The sequence below is a fragment of the Solanum verrucosum genome, unplaced genomic scaffold (genome assembly GCF_900185275.1).
Source record: "Solanum verrucosum unplaced genomic scaffold, falcon-dt-bn FXZP01000049.1, whole genome shotgun sequence".
In the NCBI taxonomy this organism is placed as follows: Eukaryota; Viridiplantae; Streptophyta; class Magnoliopsida; order Solanales; family Solanaceae; genus Solanum; species Solanum verrucosum.
In genome coordinates, this window is record NW_026020221.1 from 7,751,576 (window position 1) to 7,772,216 (window position 20,641).

At 31.0% G+C, this 20,641-nt stretch overlaps 2 protein-coding genes across 2 annotated transcripts; both read left to right on the top strand.

Moving 5' to 3' along the window:
• Positions 1-1,601: 1,601 nt before the first annotated feature.
• On the top strand, positions 1,602-2,848 carry LOC125831729 (uncharacterized). The gene is made up of 5 exons (XM_049510916.1): positions 1,602-1,672; positions 1,761-1,827; positions 2,318-2,420; positions 2,555-2,627; positions 2,791-2,848. The coding sequence occupies exons 1-5, from the start codon at positions 1,602-1,604 to the stop codon at positions 2,846-2,848; spliced, it is 372 nt and encodes a 123-aa protein (XP_049366873.1).
• Positions 2,849-18,132: 15,284 nt separating this feature from the next.
• On the top strand, positions 18,133-20,246 carry LOC125831476 (uncharacterized). Its single transcript, XM_049510658.1, has 3 exons — positions 18,133-18,917; positions 19,451-19,782; positions 20,053-20,246. Exons 1-3 carry the CDS (start codon positions 18,133-18,135, stop codon positions 20,244-20,246), a joined length of 1,311 nt encoding a protein of 436 aa, XP_049366615.1.
• The last annotated feature ends 395 nt before the right edge of the window (positions 20,247-20,641 follow it).

Here is a 20,641-nt window from a genome sequence, read left to right on the forward strand (position 1 = left end):
AAAATATCAAATTGATATAATCTAATTTAACTTTGAAAATTAATCAAATTGACTCTTAACAATACAACATGACAACTTTTTTTTTTAATTTAACACTTTTTGGCCATCAGGCCATTTTTATTAAAGAAATGCCCATTGGGCTATGTTCAAAAGATGGACCAAAATTGACCCAACATAAATAAAATAAAAACAAAGCAAATAAATTCTATATCTAAACACGCTAAAGTGAAAATTGAAATGACTCTTGGAACTCTCCAGAACTCCATGGTCAGCCATTTCCTCATCGATTTTTGTCCTGGTAAGGACCATTTCTCTTTTGAGTGAATGTTTGCCTCTTTGTTCAGTCCCCTTCTTTCTCTTCTTCTTTTTGTTGTGATTCTCATTTTCCATTTTTGTGTGTTAATTGCAAGATTGATGTTGGGATCCATCGTTTGCTACGATCAGTGATCCATATTCATTGGATACTTTATGTCTGTTGGGGTTTTCCTGTTTTTCATTGATTTTTCAGTAGTAGCATGAACCACCACTTCTATTTGAGTTGCTTGCTTTTTGTGTTTATCACTGTGGCTCACTGTTTGTACTTGTGTGTATGTCCCTGTCTTATTGTTGTGCTTTTGCCCATTTTCATATATTTTTTTTCCTTGGTACTGCAAAATTGAGCAAATTATTAGAAAAAATCAGTTCCTCATAATTCGCCAACGAAACGAAGAGGATGATTTCTAGAATAGGGAGCAATTTGACTCATTCTTGAAAATGTATTTTCCCTATTATATTTATGTTAGATTTTATGAATGGAAGACAATCAGATTTTATTTTATTTTATTGGAAAAATTATTTTCCTTTTTAATTTACATTAAAAAATTAAGGAATATATATTCTACCTTTTTTATTTATGAAAGGAACTTTGGAAACAATTTTTTTTTTAAAAGAATAATTCATTTTTTGTTAAGTACCAAAGTACATTCTAGTTTCATGGAGGAAGTTAGATTCCTCCTTGAAAATTTATTTTCCTTTATATTTACTATTTAGTTAGGAATTTTAGGATTTTTTTTTAAAGTATTAAACATAATTTAATTTCTTCTAGAAAAGGTAGTATATTTTAGGGATACATATTATTTTACTTAATTTTCTTCGTTAGAAATTTACGCCTTTTCTTTTGTTTCTCCTAAAATCCTACTTATAAATACACCATTACATGTGTAACAAAAAAAAAAAAGGCAGTTGGGGAGCAACATCCACTAAAAGGGAATAATTTTCTTCATCGAAAAATTATATTGTAATAGGTTCGAAAATTTATATTCTTTTTAAAATTCCATCACACTAATTGTGGCATGGCTAGGGTTTAACCATAGTGAAGTATTCTAATTATTCTACAAGGTTTTGATTTAGGTCAAGTGAGTTCTTAACGATTGATAATTCAAGTCGTGATCGAAAATTGATATGAAAATTTCAATCGATTGGTACAATTATTTTTTATAATCGCAGAACTTTAGTAATTCTTGTTCCTCTTTCAACATGTTGATTATATATGGATTTTTTTTTAACATATACTATTAATGAAATTTCAAAGATTCATGTGTATGTTTTTCAGGTAATTAAAAATGGTTTGGTGCAATTATTTGTGCGATTATTGTGCAAGACTTATTCGACCCTATTGTTATGGTGACTTAGTGTAAGTTAGCTTTATTTTCTTGATTTTTTTTAATGAATTTTTACTTAAATTTTGATTAATTCTAAATGATTTTTTTACGACATTGTAGATGTTGTAATTTGTGTGGAAAAGTCCTTGATGAAGATAATTTTGGCAAAACTATGGTACGACATAAGGTTTGTATTTTTACGACAACTATTGGTTCGATTGATTTTATGATGTTTATTTCGTTTTAAAAACCCTATTTATTGATGTTGTTTGTTTAGATAAAATTGTGAAAACGAAGATTTTCGAATTATAATTTTAAAAAAGAGGAAAGAAGAATTTGGTATATAATTAAAGAAATAAACAAATGTGATTTGATCACTCTCTAATAGCTTTAATTTTCAATCAGAGATCGAAGTTTTACATAATGCTAAAGATGAGAACTTTAATCTAAGAAGTAATAGTATATCCAGTTATAACTCTTGTGGAATGAAAAAGATATCTCCTTATCATCCCCAAATCTTGCTAACTCTATTAAATCGAAAAATTATGATGTTATCTCATATAAACTTCTCAATAGTTCCACGTATACATTACAACAAGGAAAATAAGCATAAATAATAGCTATCTAGTAAAGTTATTTTCTTTGTTTTAATTACAATAATATTCTTGTGCATGCAGAGTAAGGAAATTAATCCCGCAATAGAAAAAACCTACGAAGAAACGATTGAGGAAGACATAAAGTATGGAGAGGATACAACTTACTCAGAGATAGAAGAAAAATGTGAGTAAGATCCACTTTTTCATTAAGATCAATGGATTATAAAAATATATTTTTATGAGTTAATTTTACTTTTGATTCGATTATCAATTTTTTTTAAGAATCTCAATGGTATGTTTGCTTTGAATTTAATTTAGGTAATTCAAGAAGAGTTTGGTGCGATCATTGTGTGCAGTCAATAAGTGAACCCCACTATTTTGTTAACAAAATGTGAGATTTATCTCATCTAATGCTGCTTTTTTTCTTTATGTATTTTATTTTCTCCGTTCAATTTAAAAAATTAAGAAATAATTTATCGTTTAATTCCTAATTTACTCTCATTATTTATGATTTATTCTAAATGCTTCTTTCTTTCCTTCCCTTCACATTCTAGATGTTGTTCCAACTGTGGGAAAGTCCTTGAAGATAATATTCATTTTATCCCACGATAGGTTTGTTCTTTAATCTTCATTAATTTATTTATTTTCAAATCATATATATATATATATATATATATATATATATATATATATATATATATATATATATATATATATATATATATATATATATATATATGTGAAATCATCAACAAGGTAAGGTCATGTTGTTTCACTTCCATCAACATTAACAGCCAGCCCTTTCAATCCATCAAGATTGTCCTCCCGTTTCCTTTAGAAATAGCAAACATAATAAGACATAATAAGACTCTACAACTATAGTTTCGATAATTGGGCTCCATAGTTATAGTTTCGTTTGCTATGGAGGCAGTAGTTTGTATATTTTTCTCCGTTTGTATATTTTATTTGCGAATAAACGAATAGGGTAAGTATATACAAATTCTATATTTATACATTTAAGAATTTTTCAGAACTTCGTTTGTATATTTTGCTTGTCAATATACAAACATGATAATTTATTATGAATTTTTCATAAATCGTATACAAATTGCTAGGTTAAGTATATGCAAATTTTGAATTTATACTATTAGGATCCGAATTATTCAAATTAGGCGAATTATGCAAATTATAAAAATCAGGCAAATAACAAGAATTGGGAAAATTGTACCCGCGATATACAATTTTCTTAAAATGTAGCTATAGTACTTTATATAAACTAAATGTTTGCTATTCTGCATAACTTTCCCTAACTTTTACCTAGACATCGATTAATTCATCTTTTAATAAGATCTAGGAATGGTTGAGTATACACGGACGTTAATAAATAAAAAGATCTAGGCATATTAATCTTTTTGAGACAAAACAAAAATAAAAGAGGCCACATAAATTGAGACGGTAAAAGTATTTGTTACAGTAGTTGGTTTCACAGTAGATCAATGCATCTAATTTTACGAGGAAAAAAAAAGAGTTTAAAATTTGAAAGAAAAAAACACTAAGATAATTTTTGCTATGATTACAAAGGGAAAAGGGTCTGAAAAATATTTCAACTTTGGCCGAAATTATTGTTACGATATCAAACTTTGGAAATGATCTTTTACCCCCTGTACTATTTAATAGTATATTTTAAAGGTATATATATGTGCCTACGTGGGCATCATAAATATTTCATCATTTTAAATAGTAATGTGTCCACGTGGGCACATATATATACTTTTAAAATACACTATTAAATAGTGCAGAGGGTAAAAGGTACAGTTTGGTATCGTAACAACAATTTCTGCCAAAGTTAAAGTATTTTTCAGACTCTTTTCCCGATTAGTAATAGAGGAAATAATAATTAGATTTACCCATATATATTATTCTCCACATATTCAACATAGTCTAACTAAAAAAACATAACATTGAAGTAATTATATATGGTTTGAGAAGCATAGCCTAAATTTGCAGCACCAGAAATAAACTTTTAAAAAAAAAAATTAATTCAATAATTGTTGGTAATATAAAAATGGTCGATTTTCTTGTTGTTAATAGTGTAGTATTTTCACTTTCTCACTTACATAACTTATTTACGATTGAATTTCTTAAAAATACAGGTGAAACTCCCAAATCCAAAATAAAGTGGAAATATCATTATGTGATGAAAATTAATTCCGAAAGAGAGGAAATTTATGAAAAAAATTAGCTGAAAATACGACGAGGATGCGTATCGCGGAAGGTTGGAGAATGTGACTATGATATTGATCCATTTTATGATTATAGTGACAATTGAAATAAACTATGCACTACTTGTGATCAATTGAGATAATTGCAACAAGTTGAGATATTTGTAATTTGATATCAATTATCTCCCACATATGTTTGTTATGGTGTTACCAAAGGGATACATTTTTTTTTAAGGAAATCAATAAATTGCTTCTAGTTAGGGGTGTGCAAAAACCGATTTAACCAATAAACCGAACCGAAAAAAACACTATTGGTTTATTGATATTGGGTTATTGGGCTAACGGTTTTTAAACGGTTTTGCAAAATTTTTTATTGGGTTATTGGTTCGGTTTCCAATTTTATAATTTTTGTTAATGGTTAAACCGATAACCCAATAAGACTATACTAAATTTACTAGTCTTATTGTTAATGGTTAAACGATTGTTACTTTCACACTTTTTGTTAATGGTTAAACGATTGTTACTTTCACACTTTTTCCTTTGAATGTGTCTAGTGTCTAAACTTGCAAGAAAAATAATTGTTACTTTTATGATTATTACTTTCATGCCAAATGCTGGAAAAATCATATGGCTTATTTGACAATTTTCTTATCGTGTATATAATATATATGAGTATTTTCTTATTGGTTAAACCGAAAACCGAACCGTTAAGTACCATAAACCGATTAACCAAAAACCGATAAGAAATATGTTATTGGTTTGGTTATCGGTTTGATGTATTTACAAACCGAAAACCGATAAACCAAACCAATAACACCTAAAACCGAACCAAACCGACCGATGCGCACCCCTACTTCTAGTTGTTTTTATAAGGTTAAAGCATTAAAGGGATACATTTATTAAGGAAATTTTGATTTGATATAAATATTTGAATGTAAATATTTTTTTTACAAGTTTATTTTATTTGAAAATTTGTGTTTGATTTACATATATAATTTTTCTTAAAATTTTAGTCTTGTATGTATGATGTCTTGACTTTTTTTTTTTTTCCTTTTGTTCTTCCAATTTCAACAATTCAATATTCAAATATATTTGAAATAAACTCAAATTTGAAATATAAATTTCACTTGTCATAAAGAACAACCTTCAATCATAACTTTGTCAAAAATAACAACGAATCTAATAAACTCATTTAACAATTTTTTTTTCATGAACTAGTATTTGTACCTACACGTTGTGCGGATATTTTAAAATATAATAATGATTTAAGTTAAATTTATAACTTTATTTTTTGTATTGTTTACTTATCCCAATTTAGAATGTTATTGTTCCTCTTTTATTGGGAGGTTGTCATAACTTAACAAATATGTAATTTATTTCATCAAGAATTGATTAAAATAAGATTTATTTGAATTCATTTTTTTTTATTGTAGATAACTTATATCGATCTAACCACAGGATTATATATATTTTTCAAGGTATGCATATTTGTGGCATATAAATCGATATCGATATAAACCGTATTCATGAAAAGTCATATTTTCGTATTATTTATGTATTATATTCGAAAATCATATTTTATTATATTATTTATTTATCGTATTGGTGTTGTCATATGAAATTTTTTATCTCTCCTATTATGTGTAGTTTATTGTAAAAAGTTTTAGTAAGTATAATTTAATGAATTTATTAGCTCTCATTTTTTGTGGTGTATCATATGTAGTATTTCCTAGCACAAAACTACGAAGGCATAAACTTTGTTATTCTAAATTTCATTCGGCATATACCACTAAAATAATTTTTAAAAAAATACCCCTATCATGGAGCTCATGTAAAAATACTATGCCACTATTGCATGATTATGTATGTTTCATTTAATAACGTAGAGTATAAAATAATATATACAATTAAATATGTATAAATTATACGAATCACATATTATAAGTACTAAAAACATTCTATCCCTTCTAGTTTTCTATTTACCAAAAATCCCTTAAAAATGATGTTTGTGGGATACATAGCGTTGTGCACAGGATACATTAGGTTTGATACATTCCACATAGCGGGATACATAGCGTTGTGCACGGGATACATGAGGGATACATAGCATTGTGCACAGGATACATAGCGTTTGATACATTCCACATAGCGGGATACATAGCGTTGTGCACGGGATACATGCGGGATACATAGGTAAATAAGGAATTTTTGAAAATTTTGAAATAAGTAGGGATAAATGGATATTATGGTAAGTAAAGGAGTGTAGTTAAGTAATTTGTCCATTAAATATTACCTTAGTAACTCTTCCTTATGCCTCCAAAAAACAACAGTATAAGCAATGAAATAATAGTATATAGAATATAATGAAATTTTTTTGTTTACTTTACCTTGGAAGCCTCGTATAATAAAGATAATATAATTTCATTTCCTTAATAAGATTTAATTTTTTTTTAAAACTTAACTATGTAAAAAATTCCATTAAGAAAACAAAGGAGGACATGCACAACATTTTCGAAATGGAAGTGTGGTATTCATTTTTATAATATTCTTATACTTAGGGGGGGGGGGGGGTTGCAAGTGACATATGTGGTCTAGTTCCTCCATTTTTCATCATAAGTTTCTTATTCCTTGATCATAAAAAATAATTTCATATAAACAATTAAGAAACAGGACATATAAACATACAATACACAATTAATTACAGTGCAATTAAATATTATTAATATTACAATCCTAAATACACCCATATACAAATTTGAAACTATTAATATTGTATTTTATAATGCAAAGTAATTAATTCATGAACCAATTTTAATCTAAATGTACAAACATAAATAACAAAATAACATAATAAGTACGAAACAATCACTTGAAGTTATATCTCTCAATTACAATTACAATTTTATTTTCCTCATTGAATTTCAAGATGAGAAACCGTGTTTAATTTTTTTTTTTAAAAAAAAAGCAGGAAGAAAGTAATATGTTTTAACCAAACTGCGTTTTTAAAAATTATGACATTGTATGTGTCTAAATTATTTTGTGCAATTGAGGTGCACAAAGGCTATAATAACACTAATAACATATCCAATAAAATTTCACAAAGGGTATATCAAGTACCAAAACACAAACCTATGAATTTTTAACTAATTACAGTACGATAAAATTAGCTTCAAACCTATTGAGTATATAGGAGCAAAACATGTTCAAATAAATAGAGAAGAAAACTTCTTCTACACAACTATATGATATGAAAAAAAATAATACAAAGTGATTTTTCTCTTACCATTGCGATCAAACAGAAAGACATCCACAAAATTGAGAAGTTTTTTAGCGTTCTCAATGACTGAGCACTTGATTTTGAGATTTTTTCATTCTTTTTAAAAAAAAAAAAATTGATTGATAAAAAAACAAATAAAAAATAAATCCAATTATCACTAATGCAAAATCAATCACTAAATATAGATTCTTAGACTTCTCAAATAAAAAGCAAAATACTAATTGATATCAATGAGTAAAAAAGAGATTAAGAATATCAAGAGTAGAGAAAGGGTAGGAAAAAAAAACTGTCCATGCGTGAGAGAATTAGGGAAGTGGGAGAGTTGTGGTGATTTTATAATTGTCTTCTTTATTTTTTAAATTTATTTTATTGTATTACTTTGAGAAACAGTTTTTTTTTAGTAACTGTATTATCCTATCTAAACATGATAATATTTTTAGTTAGTAACTCAATATTTATATTCAAGTTTTATTCAAATAAAGATTATTTAAGTTTTTAATTTTAAAATAGATTACACAAATTGTAATTTTAATTTTTTTATTCTTATAGAGATTTTAAATTTTTTGAATTTTAAAAATGGATATATTACTCAGTTTATATAGGGATAGTTATTCATCTTTTTCAAAAAAATTATAAATTTGAATTTAAAATTAATTCCTCTCATAATTATTATATATTTACCTAAGAATATGTATTATTCATATTCATAATTTAATAATACAATTAATTCATGTAAATTTTAAATAAAGTAAAATATTTAGTTTTTGTATTTTTGTAAAGTTTTAATTTTAATTCAAATGTATTTCAATTTAAATAGGAGTTTAATGAGAAGTTTTAAAACTGTCTATTTAGTTATGTTTTTTCGGAAATAAAGATTAATTCGTTTTTTGAAAATTTTAACTTTTTTTCTAATCTTTATATAGATTTTTGAAAATTACCCTATTTTCCCTATGAATCCATGGTTTTTAACAATATTTTTTAATGGTAATTATTTTTTTTATAAACAGTTTTTAAGTTTATTTTTAATAAATTTAAAAAATGAATGGAAAGAAAACCTACCCCATTTTCACCACTAATCCACCGTTTTAAAGTTTTTTTACAATAAGTTTTTAAAGTTTTTCTTAATGGTAATTAAGTTTATATGACATGTGTATTTTTATTTTAAATTTTGAATTTAGAATATTTAATTAGTTATATAATATTTAATTATTTATAATTTAAAATTCTGAAAATTTGTAATGTTGCCATGTGTCATTTTTTCTTCTCCTATTATATATAGATAGATATTATATATAGATAGATTTTTATATTTATATGATTTTGGACATCTATATTAAAAACAAGTGTCTAAATTATCTGATACAATTGATGTGCATAAATACGCTAAATGCAACAACCATAACAACATAAATTTGCCTCAATAAATAGAAACTTATAAATTTTTACCTTATTACTATTCGATAAAATTTGCTTCAAACATGTTCAAATAGAAAAAGAAGAAAAAATCTTACACGAAACTACATGATATGAAAAGTAATAATACAAAGTGATTTTTCTCTTACCATCGCAATCAAAGAGAAAAAATTTGAAAAGTTCTTTAGCGTTCTCAACAAAAAATGGCTGAGCACTTGATTTTGCGATTTTCCCTATCATTCTTTACCTTTGATAAAATCAGGTAAAAAATAAATCAAGTTAATACAAAATACAAAATCAATCACTAATTGCCAATTCTTGAATTTTTCAAATAAAAAACAAAATACGCATTGAAATCAATGAGTAAAAAGAGTGTAAGCATATTATTGGCGTGGAAACATTGTCTACGAATGAACAAATTGCTTTAAAACGTATATCAGTGGAGAAAGGGAAGGAAAAAAAAACTGCCCTGAGAGAGGGAATAGGGGAAGTGGGTGAGTTATGGTGATTTTCTAATTGTCTTATATTTTTATTTCTTAACCTTAATTCATTTTATTTTATTTTAATAATTTAAAATTCATTTTTTTCGTTTTGTAACCGCATTACCCTATTTTAAATCTTTTTTATTATATAATCTTAGTAAATTTCATATTTAATTAGTAGTAACTAATTTGATAAAATATTTTGTATTTGAAAATTTTAAAACTAAAGAAAAAAATTTAAATGTGACAACAATCTACATAAAAGTATGAAATAAATAATTTTATTCTATAAAAAAAATTTGCATTTTTTATAAAATAAGTCCGATACTTGCTATTAATTTATTTTTATGCTTAAGGAATTAGTGTAAGCAATTTGCATTCTGTTTACTACAAAGGAGTAGTTGTGGAATATTATCTTAAATATTTAGTATAAAACATTTGATAATTTCCCACAAAAATAGGATCCCTAACGTACTTACCAAAATTTTCAGTTTTCTTTTTTTTATTATTTTAAATTTTTTTATTTCAAAACAGTAAATTTAAAATTCACATATAGTGAAAAACTCAAAAAAACCCTAGCAACACTGATATTTTAACCGACCTTTGACTATAGCTTCCGGTGGCATGGCTGCCATGCCGGTCGGACAACCTCCATCGGGGGAGGTTGCACCGCATACCAACCAGTCCCAACCACAATCTGCTTTGAATTTTCTGGGAGCCTTACGCCCAGATATCATGAAGTCAACACCATCAATCCCTTTAACGTTAAAACATGTTACATATTTGCATGGAGAACCAAGAGTTATTTGGGAGGAGGAGGAAGTAGAACAAATGATAATTAAGGAGAGCCTACAATATGCCATACTTGGAAAATTTTCATATGGATGGCCGGAGATTCAAGAACTCAAATCGTTAATTCCCAAACAATGTAACTTGAAAGGAGAATGTAAAATTGGTTTATTGAGCAATAGATATGTGCTGATAAGGGCCTCTCTACTAGAGGACTACGTAAACTTACTGTCAAAGCCAATTTTTTACATCACTCAGAGGGGGTGGTCCTACCCAATGAGAACACTAAAGTGGGAGCCACTTTTTGACCCAGAGGAAGAAACTACAACAACCATAGCTTGGATCTCTTTCCTAGAGTTACCCCCAAATTTTTTTGTCAAAGAAGCTATTTTTTCATTGGCATCAGCCGTGGGTAAGCCTTTGCAAGTAGATATGGCCACGAAGAACCAATCAAGACCCAATTGTGCAAAAGTAAAGGTGAAAGTGGATTTATTAAGTGATTTTCCTAAAAGGATCAAGATAGGGGTAAGGAAACAAAGTACAGAAGAAGTAGTTGAGAAATGGATTAGAATAAAATAGGCAGAAGTACTCACTACCCCCCTGAACTTGAAGCTTTTTATATGGTGTACATCTAAACTAAATTTTGTTTTAATTACCCCCCCCCCCCCCCCCCCGAACTTGTTTATTCCTCTGTCGCGTGCACCTTTTTCGTCCACATGGCGTAGAAATTGACAACACACTCTACTAGGCACGTGAGGAAGTGATTTTTTGCCACATCATAAAGGTACAACGGTAAAAAACGTAAAAGAGCCATTTTTCTTTAATATTTGGCATATTTTAAAGATTTCTCTCTCTCTATTCTCTAACTATTTATTCTCCCTAATCCCTTCTTCCTTTTCAAATTTCAGAATTTTTCTGTCTTTTTTGTTTTAATTGCTCTTGCTAAATTCATGAATTATAATAGGAGACTTGTTTGCTTATGTGGGACTCCTCCAATTCTGAAAATTTCATGGACAAATGACAATCCCAGACGTAGATTTCTCGGTTGTAGACACTATGGGGTATGTATTGTTTCATATTTTTTTGCTTTTTATTTGCCAAGTTCGTATTATGTAATTTTTTTAACTTTGATTTTATGAAATGCAGTCCTCATTTCGAAATCCTTGTATGTTTTTCGATTGGTATGATCCAGAATTTCCTAACCAGGCGAATACTGTGATTTTGGGTCTGTTGAAGAAGACCAACAAACAAGAAAAACAGATGAAATGTAGAAAGATGTTGAAACTGATTTTGGGCATTAGTTTGATATGTAATGTGATATTGTTCTTTTATTTAGTGTGTCGTTGAATTTTTTTTTGTGAATGCAATTGTTATTAACGCAAGGTCTTTGGTTCTAGGATTCTCATTTTGTGGATTAGTTTGGTTTGGTGTTTTAGTGATGTATGTTTCTACTGATTAAAGCTATATATATAAATATATCTTTGTGTATGTTCAATTGACTTGTCCTTTTTTCATAAAACTACAGTACACGAAATAATAACATAAAGGCATAACATAACTAGTGTTTTCTTGATCATCAAACACAAACATCATAGTGTTTCATTGTTTCAACCAACAACCACAATAACTTAAGTTAACCACAAAAACAAAAAACAGTCACTACTTTAAGTTTGGTTGAACAACCACACAAGCACCAAAACACAAAATAGACACTACTTTAAGTTTGATTGAACAACCACACAAGCACAAAATACAACCACACAACTAAGAAGTTTTCTTTGAGGGTGATTTTCCCTTGGCTTGTGCCCTTGTTTGAACTCCAACAACTTTTGATCTGGTTTGAATATGACGCATAACACTTTGGACTTGAAGTTCTCTTTGAGTCATGGCCTGTTTGCCTTTCCACTTCAGTCCCTTGGTAGGTTTAAAACCAATATCACCTGTCACATGCGCAGAACTCACCACACCAGTATTAACCCTCATACTGCTAGACAATCCTTGCTGCATTATTAACAACATAGTTATTTTGGGTCTCACATTTAAAAATATAATTTTGACAGTTTTATAAGACACTTACATTAATACATGTATATCCAGTATCTGCAACAAGTACACCTTGTCCAACCACTTTAGGCCTCTTCTTGTAACCACTTCCTGCCCCTCTTCTTGTACCAGTCTTGTTGCTGCTTACTCTTTCATATTGACCTCTACCCCTCTTTTTTCCAGTGGTGGACTAATATGAGTAGAAAAAGAGTACAACAAGAGATTAAATTAATAAGTAACCTAATCTAATTTATAAAAGTAAATTAATGTGAATGTACCTCTTGAGTGGGTGTTGGTGTAGACTTAGGTTTAGGATTTTTTGGACAATTTCTCTTATTATGATTTGCTCCTTTGCAAATTGAACATGTCATTACTGTCCCCATTCTTGGCAATTTCCCAGCTTTTCTCACTTCACCAATTTCTCTCCTTCTGTTCTCTGGTGGCCTACCAGACATTTGCCTTGCCTCAGGTGGTTCAACCATTGGGTTTCTGCTTTCAGGCCACATTTCCATGTTTGAGACTGGTTGAATGAAATGAGAATATGTTTTCAGATATGTCTCTTTTCTATACCAGCTTGAAATTGCTTGTGATGCATCCATGTTCAAGTGGTTCATTGCTGCTATACCATGTGCACATGGGATACCTTTTAATTCCCAAGATCTGCAACTACATTTCTGTTGACCCAAGTTCACAGTATGCTTATATACCCCTTCTAACACTTCAAATCCATCATCACCATTCCATTCAATGTTGCACTGCATTGATCTTGTTACATTGGTATTGAATACCATCATTGCCATTGGAGATATTCCATCTGTCCATATTTCAGCAAATGCTCTTGACTTACTCACCCTACTCATCACCTTAACTCTAATTTCTTCCAACATAGTTACAATAGTCTTGTTCCTAGGTCCCAAGATCCAAGCATTGAAACTCTCTGCCATGTTGTTATCTATACTATCACATTTTGAAAATTTTTAGAAAAAAGCTTTGCACCATTTCTCCTTATTATATTTGATAAGGGCTTCAACTATACCTTTTCCCAACTTAGATAGTACATTTATATTGTACTTAAATTGTGCCTCAAATGTTGATCTAGCACAAGCCCAAAATTTCTTCCTTCTCTCTATGCCTCTGAAGTTTTGTGACCAATTTGCTAATATGTGTCTAGCACACATTCTGGAAATAGTTCATCTACAACAGCTATTAGTCCTTGTAGTTGCAAAGCAAAATAAGAAAGATAGTTAAATTTTGATCAAATTAAATTAAAGATAAAAAAAAAGAAATTCAATTACCTTTTGCATATCACTAATGATAGTGAGCTGGGAACCATTTCCTAGATTAAGATCATTTTGCAGAATGGTCATGAACCATTTCCATGTCTACTTGTTTTCAGTACCAATTACTGCCCATGCTATTGGATACATTTGGTTGTTTGCATCCTTAGCAACAGCTACCAAAAGTTGACCCTTACAAATTCCTTTTAGAAAACACCCATCTACCCCTATACATCTTCTGCATCCTTGTTGGAAACCATTTTTCATAGCATCAAAACATATATAAAATGAGTGAAACTGTTTCATCCCATTTTCTGATTCTGAATCTTTAAGCTTCACAACACAAGTGTTATTAGGATTTGTTTGGAGTAACACATCCCTGTAGTCTAGGATTTTGTTAAATTCTGCCACATGATCCCCCATAATTTCCTTTAAAATAATTTTTCTTGTTTTTAAGCAAACTGCCTTGCCTACATGAACATTCAACTCTTTCCTCACCAAATCTTGTATTTCCCACCCTTTTATACTAGGCTGAGAAATAATCCTATCTTTCAGATACTTACATAAAATTTTTGAATTACACAAAATATTATTGGTCCTGGTACATCTGTGCCTTGGGTTGTATGTCTTGATATTGAAGTTCTCACTCCTCCCTTCCTTGCTTGCATACAACAGCCATGGACAACCACTTTTACACTTGACTCTTACTCTAGTACTCTCATTCACATACTTGTCTAACTCAACTCATTTTTTTTATAGCATATTTTGTAACTGCCTCTCTAAATTCCTTTACACTTTCAAATACCAAACAACATTGCCATATTACAACATCACAAGTAGAATCATATATCACTCTATTACTCTTCTTTCTTCCCCTTAAACTCCCTCATTCAAGTTCATCATCAGAAACAGGTTCTTCTTCATCACTTTGAAAACTATCACAATCAGAACTGTCATAGTATGGCTCATCTTCTATTAGCTTACCCTTGAAATTTTTTTTGCCTTTTTTAATATCCTCATACCCTTCATCAAGTCCAACTTCACCTAAAAACCCTTTTGTTTTTTCCCTCTTCTTTCTCCTCTTACTTTCTTTAAACTTTCTCACATCTTCCTTAACAATCCTCAACTCCTCATGCACATCACTTCCATAGTCAATAGACTGGTCAGAATAAATAAAATCACTGTCTATGTCTTCCTCTGCATTTTCTTGGGCACTTGGTTCAACTTCTTTTTGAATAGAAGGTTCAGTTCCTTATTGGACAGTAGGTTCACCTTCTTCTTCAGTATCAGTTTCTTATTGGACCCTTGCAACCCCATCATTCTCAACTCTTTCACTAGATGGAAAGGAAGAAGAGGAACCTAACCCTAGATTTGATTTTTTTGGCTGTACAGTTAAAGAACCATCAAATTCCCCATGTGCATTAAAAGACTCAACCACTTGACTTACAAATTGACTAATTTGACCTTCACTGGGACCCACATCCTCTAAAATAGTGTCATCACACACATAAATATCTATTGTGTCCCCATCATGCATAAATAATGCAATGTTACAAATGTCCATGTCATTTTTTAATTCCACCAGATCACCCCATAGAGACTTAGCATAAGTTTTCCCCAACTTACTAATCCCAAAAGACTTAGCATAATCTGCAAGTTCAGGAATTGACAAATGATCTTCATCCACATTCTCTACATATTCAGTCCTACCCCCAACATATATTGGACCTACCTCACTCACCAAGATACCCCCAAATTTGAACCTTAAATTGAGGTACTTAGTAGCCATAGTGTCAACCTATAACCACCAATAACATTCAATATAGGCAACAACAACAAGATAGAGGCAACAACACCAAAAAACATACAATAACACCAAAACAGAGGCAACAACATCAAAACAGAACCAACAACACTAAAAAATATACAATAACACCAAAGCAGAAGCAACAAAACCAAATTTAACTCATAAGCATACAATTATACAAGGAAATTATAATAAACAATACAAAAACATAATTGGTACTTAGTAGCCATATTACTCAACATCATACAAATATACATAAGGAAATTACAATATACCCCACCATTTAACAATACCAAAATAGAATATTGAAATAAAAACCATAGAATCTTAATTTTACTAAAAAACCCTAATTTTTTGAACTAATTACCAGAAACCCTAATACTCATGCATGCATAAGCTGAACGACTTCATAATAATACATTCATTAAGTGAAAATTCTAGTTGAAAACTATAAAATCCCTAATCGGAAACTATGGCGAAACCCTAGTCAAATTACGGCAAAATTTTAAACGAAAAATAGGGCAAAATATAAATGAAACAAACAATAACACATCACAAAAGTGGATAATCACTTACTTGGTAACAATTTCAGACAAGATCGAAAGAAAATCGATCAATCGACCAAACACTTCACGAAATCGAGCAAGCCTTCACATCTAAGAACTGCAACTAACCCAAATCCAGAAAGAGATCCGCGAAATCTATCCTTTACTCCGTCGATTACACTTCTTAGAGAGCCAAAAGTTCGTCCGTCGATTACACTTCTTACCAAAAGTTAGAGCTTAGTGAGAGGTTTAGAGATTAGTCCGGAAGTTTTAATCTAGGTGACAAAGTTTGACATTTAATTATCTAGGTGGCTAAAATTTATCCAGGTGGCTAATATTTATCTAGGTGTCATGCGCGTGTAGACACGATTGGAGTGGTCGGACAATAAATGTGTACGCGACGGAGGAATAAACAAGTTCAAGGGGGTAATTAAAATGGAATTTAGTTAAGGTGTACATCGTATAAAAAGCTTCAAATTCAGGGGGGTAATGAGTACTTTTGCCAATAAAATATGATTATATTCCTAAATATTGTACAACTTGCAAATTGCAAGGACATGATGAAAAGGCTTATTATATTTTGCATCCAGAATTATATCCCAAGGAGGACAAAGATAATAAAGACAAAGTGCTTGAGGGGGGAAGATAAGATGATAAAAGAAAATAAATAGACATCAAGGGCCAGCAGAATGATGATGAACAGATATTCAAAGAGCATAGGTTGAAAAATGGATTTGGTAGGGGAGTACAACAAAAAAGGACAGGGGTGACACAACAGTGGAACAAAAAAATTAGGCCACAAGAGGAAGGTGTTGTGACTACTGTGAACTAACTTACTGCACTAGATGTGGAAGAAGGACAAAGTGAAGCAAACACAAAAAAAAAGGACAATGTCAGGCAGGAAAAAGATAAAGGGGAAGAAGTAGAGAGAGATGCAATCAGAACAATCACAAACAGACAACAACTAGAAAGATTCAAATCAAAACACCTATGAACAAGTTAGATCATTAGTAAGGAGAAGTGGGGAAAAAAGCAATGGGGAGCAATGGAGCAAAACCAATGAACAAAAAGCAGGGAAAAATGTTCAGAGTACTAATAAAATAAAGAATTCACATGAAGAGTTGGTGGAAGTGCAGGGGGGTATAAGCATAAATCCAACTGGTGAACCAGTGGCATGGATTTTAACTCCTTTCAAAGAAGTTCAATCAGTAGCAGACACGAATGAGATGCCAGAAGATCTAAATGCAGAGGAAATTAGTGTTATAAGGAACAAGGAGGAGGATGAAGAAATGGAGGAAAACATTAAAAGCATTGGCAAAAAGGGTGATTTGTCACCCAGACAGCTGGACAAACTGAGAAGTGGACTAAGAAGAGCAAAACCAGGGATTACAGTACCTTTATAGGTACAAACAAGGAGTAGTAGGGAGAGACAAACATCTAGTGATCTATGATAGACAACATCATATATTGGAATATAAGATTAGTGAATACTCAAAATGCTTTTGAGAGATTGCTAGATCTTAACAGAAGACATCACTTTTCATATATTGCTCTCTTTGATCCATTTCAAAATCCATCAGAAGTAGAGAGTTACAGGAGGAGAATAAGACTAAGAAATGCCCTAGTTAACTGTTCTTAAAAAATATGGATATTCTGGCATGAAGAGTGGGAGGGACACATCATATCAGACACTATCCAACAAATTACTATGAGATTTACTCACACTGGCAGTTAAAAGCAGATACTAATGACAACAATTTATGTTAGGTGCAGTGTAATAGAAAGACTTGAATTATGGGAAGATTTGGAGAATGTTGTTGAAGGCAATCACTTGCCTTGGGTGGTAAGTGGGGATTTTAATGTGATACGAAATGAAGAGGAAAAGTTGGGGGGGTTACCAGTGTCAAATTTAGAGACTATTGATTTTGAGCAATGTTTGAATAGTTGTGCCCTTGAAGAGTTAAAGTTCACATGAAGTAAATATACATGGTGGAATGGAAGAATATGGAAGGCTTGCATATTTGAAAGATTGGACAGAGTAATGGGCAATCAAAAGTTTTTTGAGCTACTCTCAGCTTCAGAAGTAGCACATCTACTGAGACAAGGGTCAGATCATGCACCTTTACTGGTTAAATGCAACACAGAAAGTGAACCACTAATTAAACCTTTCAAATTTTTGAATTTCTGGACAAAACACAAAGATTTCAAGAAAATTGTAGAGGATAATTGGAAGATTGATTTTGTAGGGTCTCAATTTACAGAAGTACAGACAAAGATGAAAAAAGTAAAGGTTGCTTTGGAAGAATGGAGCAAAAAAGAATATGAGAATATTTTCCAGCAAATTGCTACATTAGAGGATGTTATTCAGGCAAAAGAAGCTCAACTGGAGGTTAGGCCTGATGAAAATTCAAGGGCAGAATTGAAGAAGACAGAGGCAAAACTTATTAGATTCTTGAATCTTGAGGAAGAATATTGGAAGCAGAAATCAGGATTGAGTTGGTTCAAGGAGGGGGATAGAAATACTAAATTCTTCCACTCTTATGTGAAAGGCAGAAGAAGGAGGATGAATTTAGAAGAGATATACACTGATCAAGGAGATATCATTAATAGTACACAGAGAATTGGGGAAAAAGCTGTCAAAGTTTTTAAGAAGCAATTCACTGAGGAGAGGGGATACAGAGATTATAACATGCTGGAGAATATTCCTTCTTTGATCACACGGGAGAAGAATGACAAAATCAGTAAACCACCAACAGAAGATGAAGTAAAGGTAGTGGTGGATGCTTTAAATGGAGATAACACTAGTGGACCTGATGGCTTCTCTGGGTTGTTTTTTCAGAAATGTTGGGACATCATAGGCAATGATATCACTAGAATGGTGTAGGCATTCTTTGCTGGACAAGAGTTGCCAAAGTATGTTACTCACACTAATTTGGTGCTTATACCCAAAAAAGAAAAAAGTGGTGACTTTTTCAGATTTAAGGCCAATTAGACTAAGTACCTTTTCTAATAAAATAATCTCTAGAATGCTTCATGAAAGAATTGTCCCAATTTTCCCCAAGATTATTTCAAACAATCAGGCTGGGTTTGTTAAAGGTAGAAGCATCTTTGAGAATATGTTGTTAGCTCAGGAAATTGTTAGGGACATAAACAGAAGAAACAAGTTGCATAATATTGTAGTGAAGTTGGATATGGCTAAAGCATATGATAGGGTATCTTGGGTGTTTCTAACAAAAGTGTTGAGAAAATTTGGTTTCGGGGAAAGAGTGATTGATATGGTCTAGAGGCTATTAATTAATAATTGGTATTCTATATATATTGATTAATGGGCAAAAACAATGGTTTTTCAAATCCTCCAGGGGATTGAAACAAGGAGATCAATTGTCTCCCACTTTGTCCATCATTGCTGCAGAAGTTCTATCAAGGGGTTTGAATAAACTGCATGAGGAACCTGTTTACAAAGGATATGGTATGCCCAAGTGGAGCCCGGAGATAAACCATCTGCCATATGCTGATGACACCATTTTATTCTGTTCTGGACATCACAAATCTATAAACAAGATGATGAAGGTGCTAAGTGACTATGAATATGTTTCTGGTCAACTGATTAATTTATCTAAAAGTTTCTTATATCTTCATGAGAAAGTGCCCATTGCAGACTGCTCAAGAATTAGGAAAGTGACAGGAATAGGTCAGAGAACTTTTCCTTTCACCTATTTGGGATGTCCTATATTTTATGGGAGAAGAAGAACATATCATTTTGAAGAGCTGCTGAAGAAAGTAAGAAAGAGAATATTACTGTGGCAGAACAAATTACTTTCATTAGGGGGAAGATACATCTTGATAGCTCATGTGCTCCAATCAATGCATGTATATCTCTTAACTACAATGAATCCACCTAAAGGGATTATTAAACAGTTACACATGATATTTGCAAAGTTTTTTTGGAGTAACATTGCAGGTACAAGGAGTAAGCATTGGGTAACATGGGAGGACTTATGCAGTCCAAAAGAAGAGGGTGGTTTGGGTTTCAGATCACTGCATGACCTATCCAATGCACTTTTTGCAAAACTATGGTGGAAGTTCAGGGTATCTGCAAACTCACTTTGGAGTGCATTTATGTGGAACAAATACTGCAAGAAAGCCATCCTATAATGGCCAAAAGCTTAGGGGGTTCTCATATTTGGAGGAAGATGGTGCAGATTAGGAAAGAGGTGGAACATAATATTTGGTGGCAAATCAAAGATGGTTCCTCAAGTTTCTGGTATGACAATTGGACAAAGCAAGGGGCTTTATACTATATAGAGGAGGACAATGCTGAGGAAGAAGAAATAGAGGTCAAAAAGTTCATTCATAATGGAAGTTGGGATAAACATAAGCTTCTGAATAATTTGTCAGAAGAGATAACAAAATGTATAGTAGATACTGTTAAGCCAGAGTTAACAGAGGGGATGAATGATTAAGCTTGGTGGATGTTGAAAAAAAATGGAGAATTCAGTGTGAAATCTGCCTGGGAGGGTCTGATGAAGAAAAAGGAGAAAAGAAGAGAC

What these genes read in the sequence shown, in the direction of transcription:
- LOC125831729 (XM_049510916.1), top strand. Translation starts at nt 1,602, where the DNA reads ATGGTTTGGTGCAATTATTTGTGCGATTATTGTGCAAGACTTATTCGA. An exon ending in CTCAGAGATAGAAGAAAAAT is followed by an intron (nt 2,421 to 2,554) that starts GTGAGTAAGATC and finishes AATTTAATTTAG; the next exon opens with GTAATTCAAGAAGAGTTTGG. An exon ending in CACTATTTTGTTAACAAAAT is followed by an intron (nt 2,628 to 2,790) that starts GTGAGATTTATC and finishes TTCACATTCTAG; the next exon opens with ATGTTGTTCCAACTGTGGGA.
- LOC125831476 (XM_049510658.1), top strand. Translation starts at nt 18,133, where the DNA reads ATGGGCAATCAAAAGTTTTTTGAGCTACTCTCAGCTTCAGAAGTAGCA. An exon ending in GGACCTGATGGCTTCTCTGG is followed by an intron (nt 18,918 to 19,450) that starts GTTGTTTTTTCA and finishes CAAATCCTCCAG; the next exon opens with GGGATTGAAACAAGGAGATC. An exon ending in TAGGAAAGTGACAGGAATAG is followed by an intron (nt 19,783 to 20,052) that starts GTCAGAGAACTT and finishes GTAACATTGCAG; the next exon opens with GTACAAGGAGTAAGCATTGG.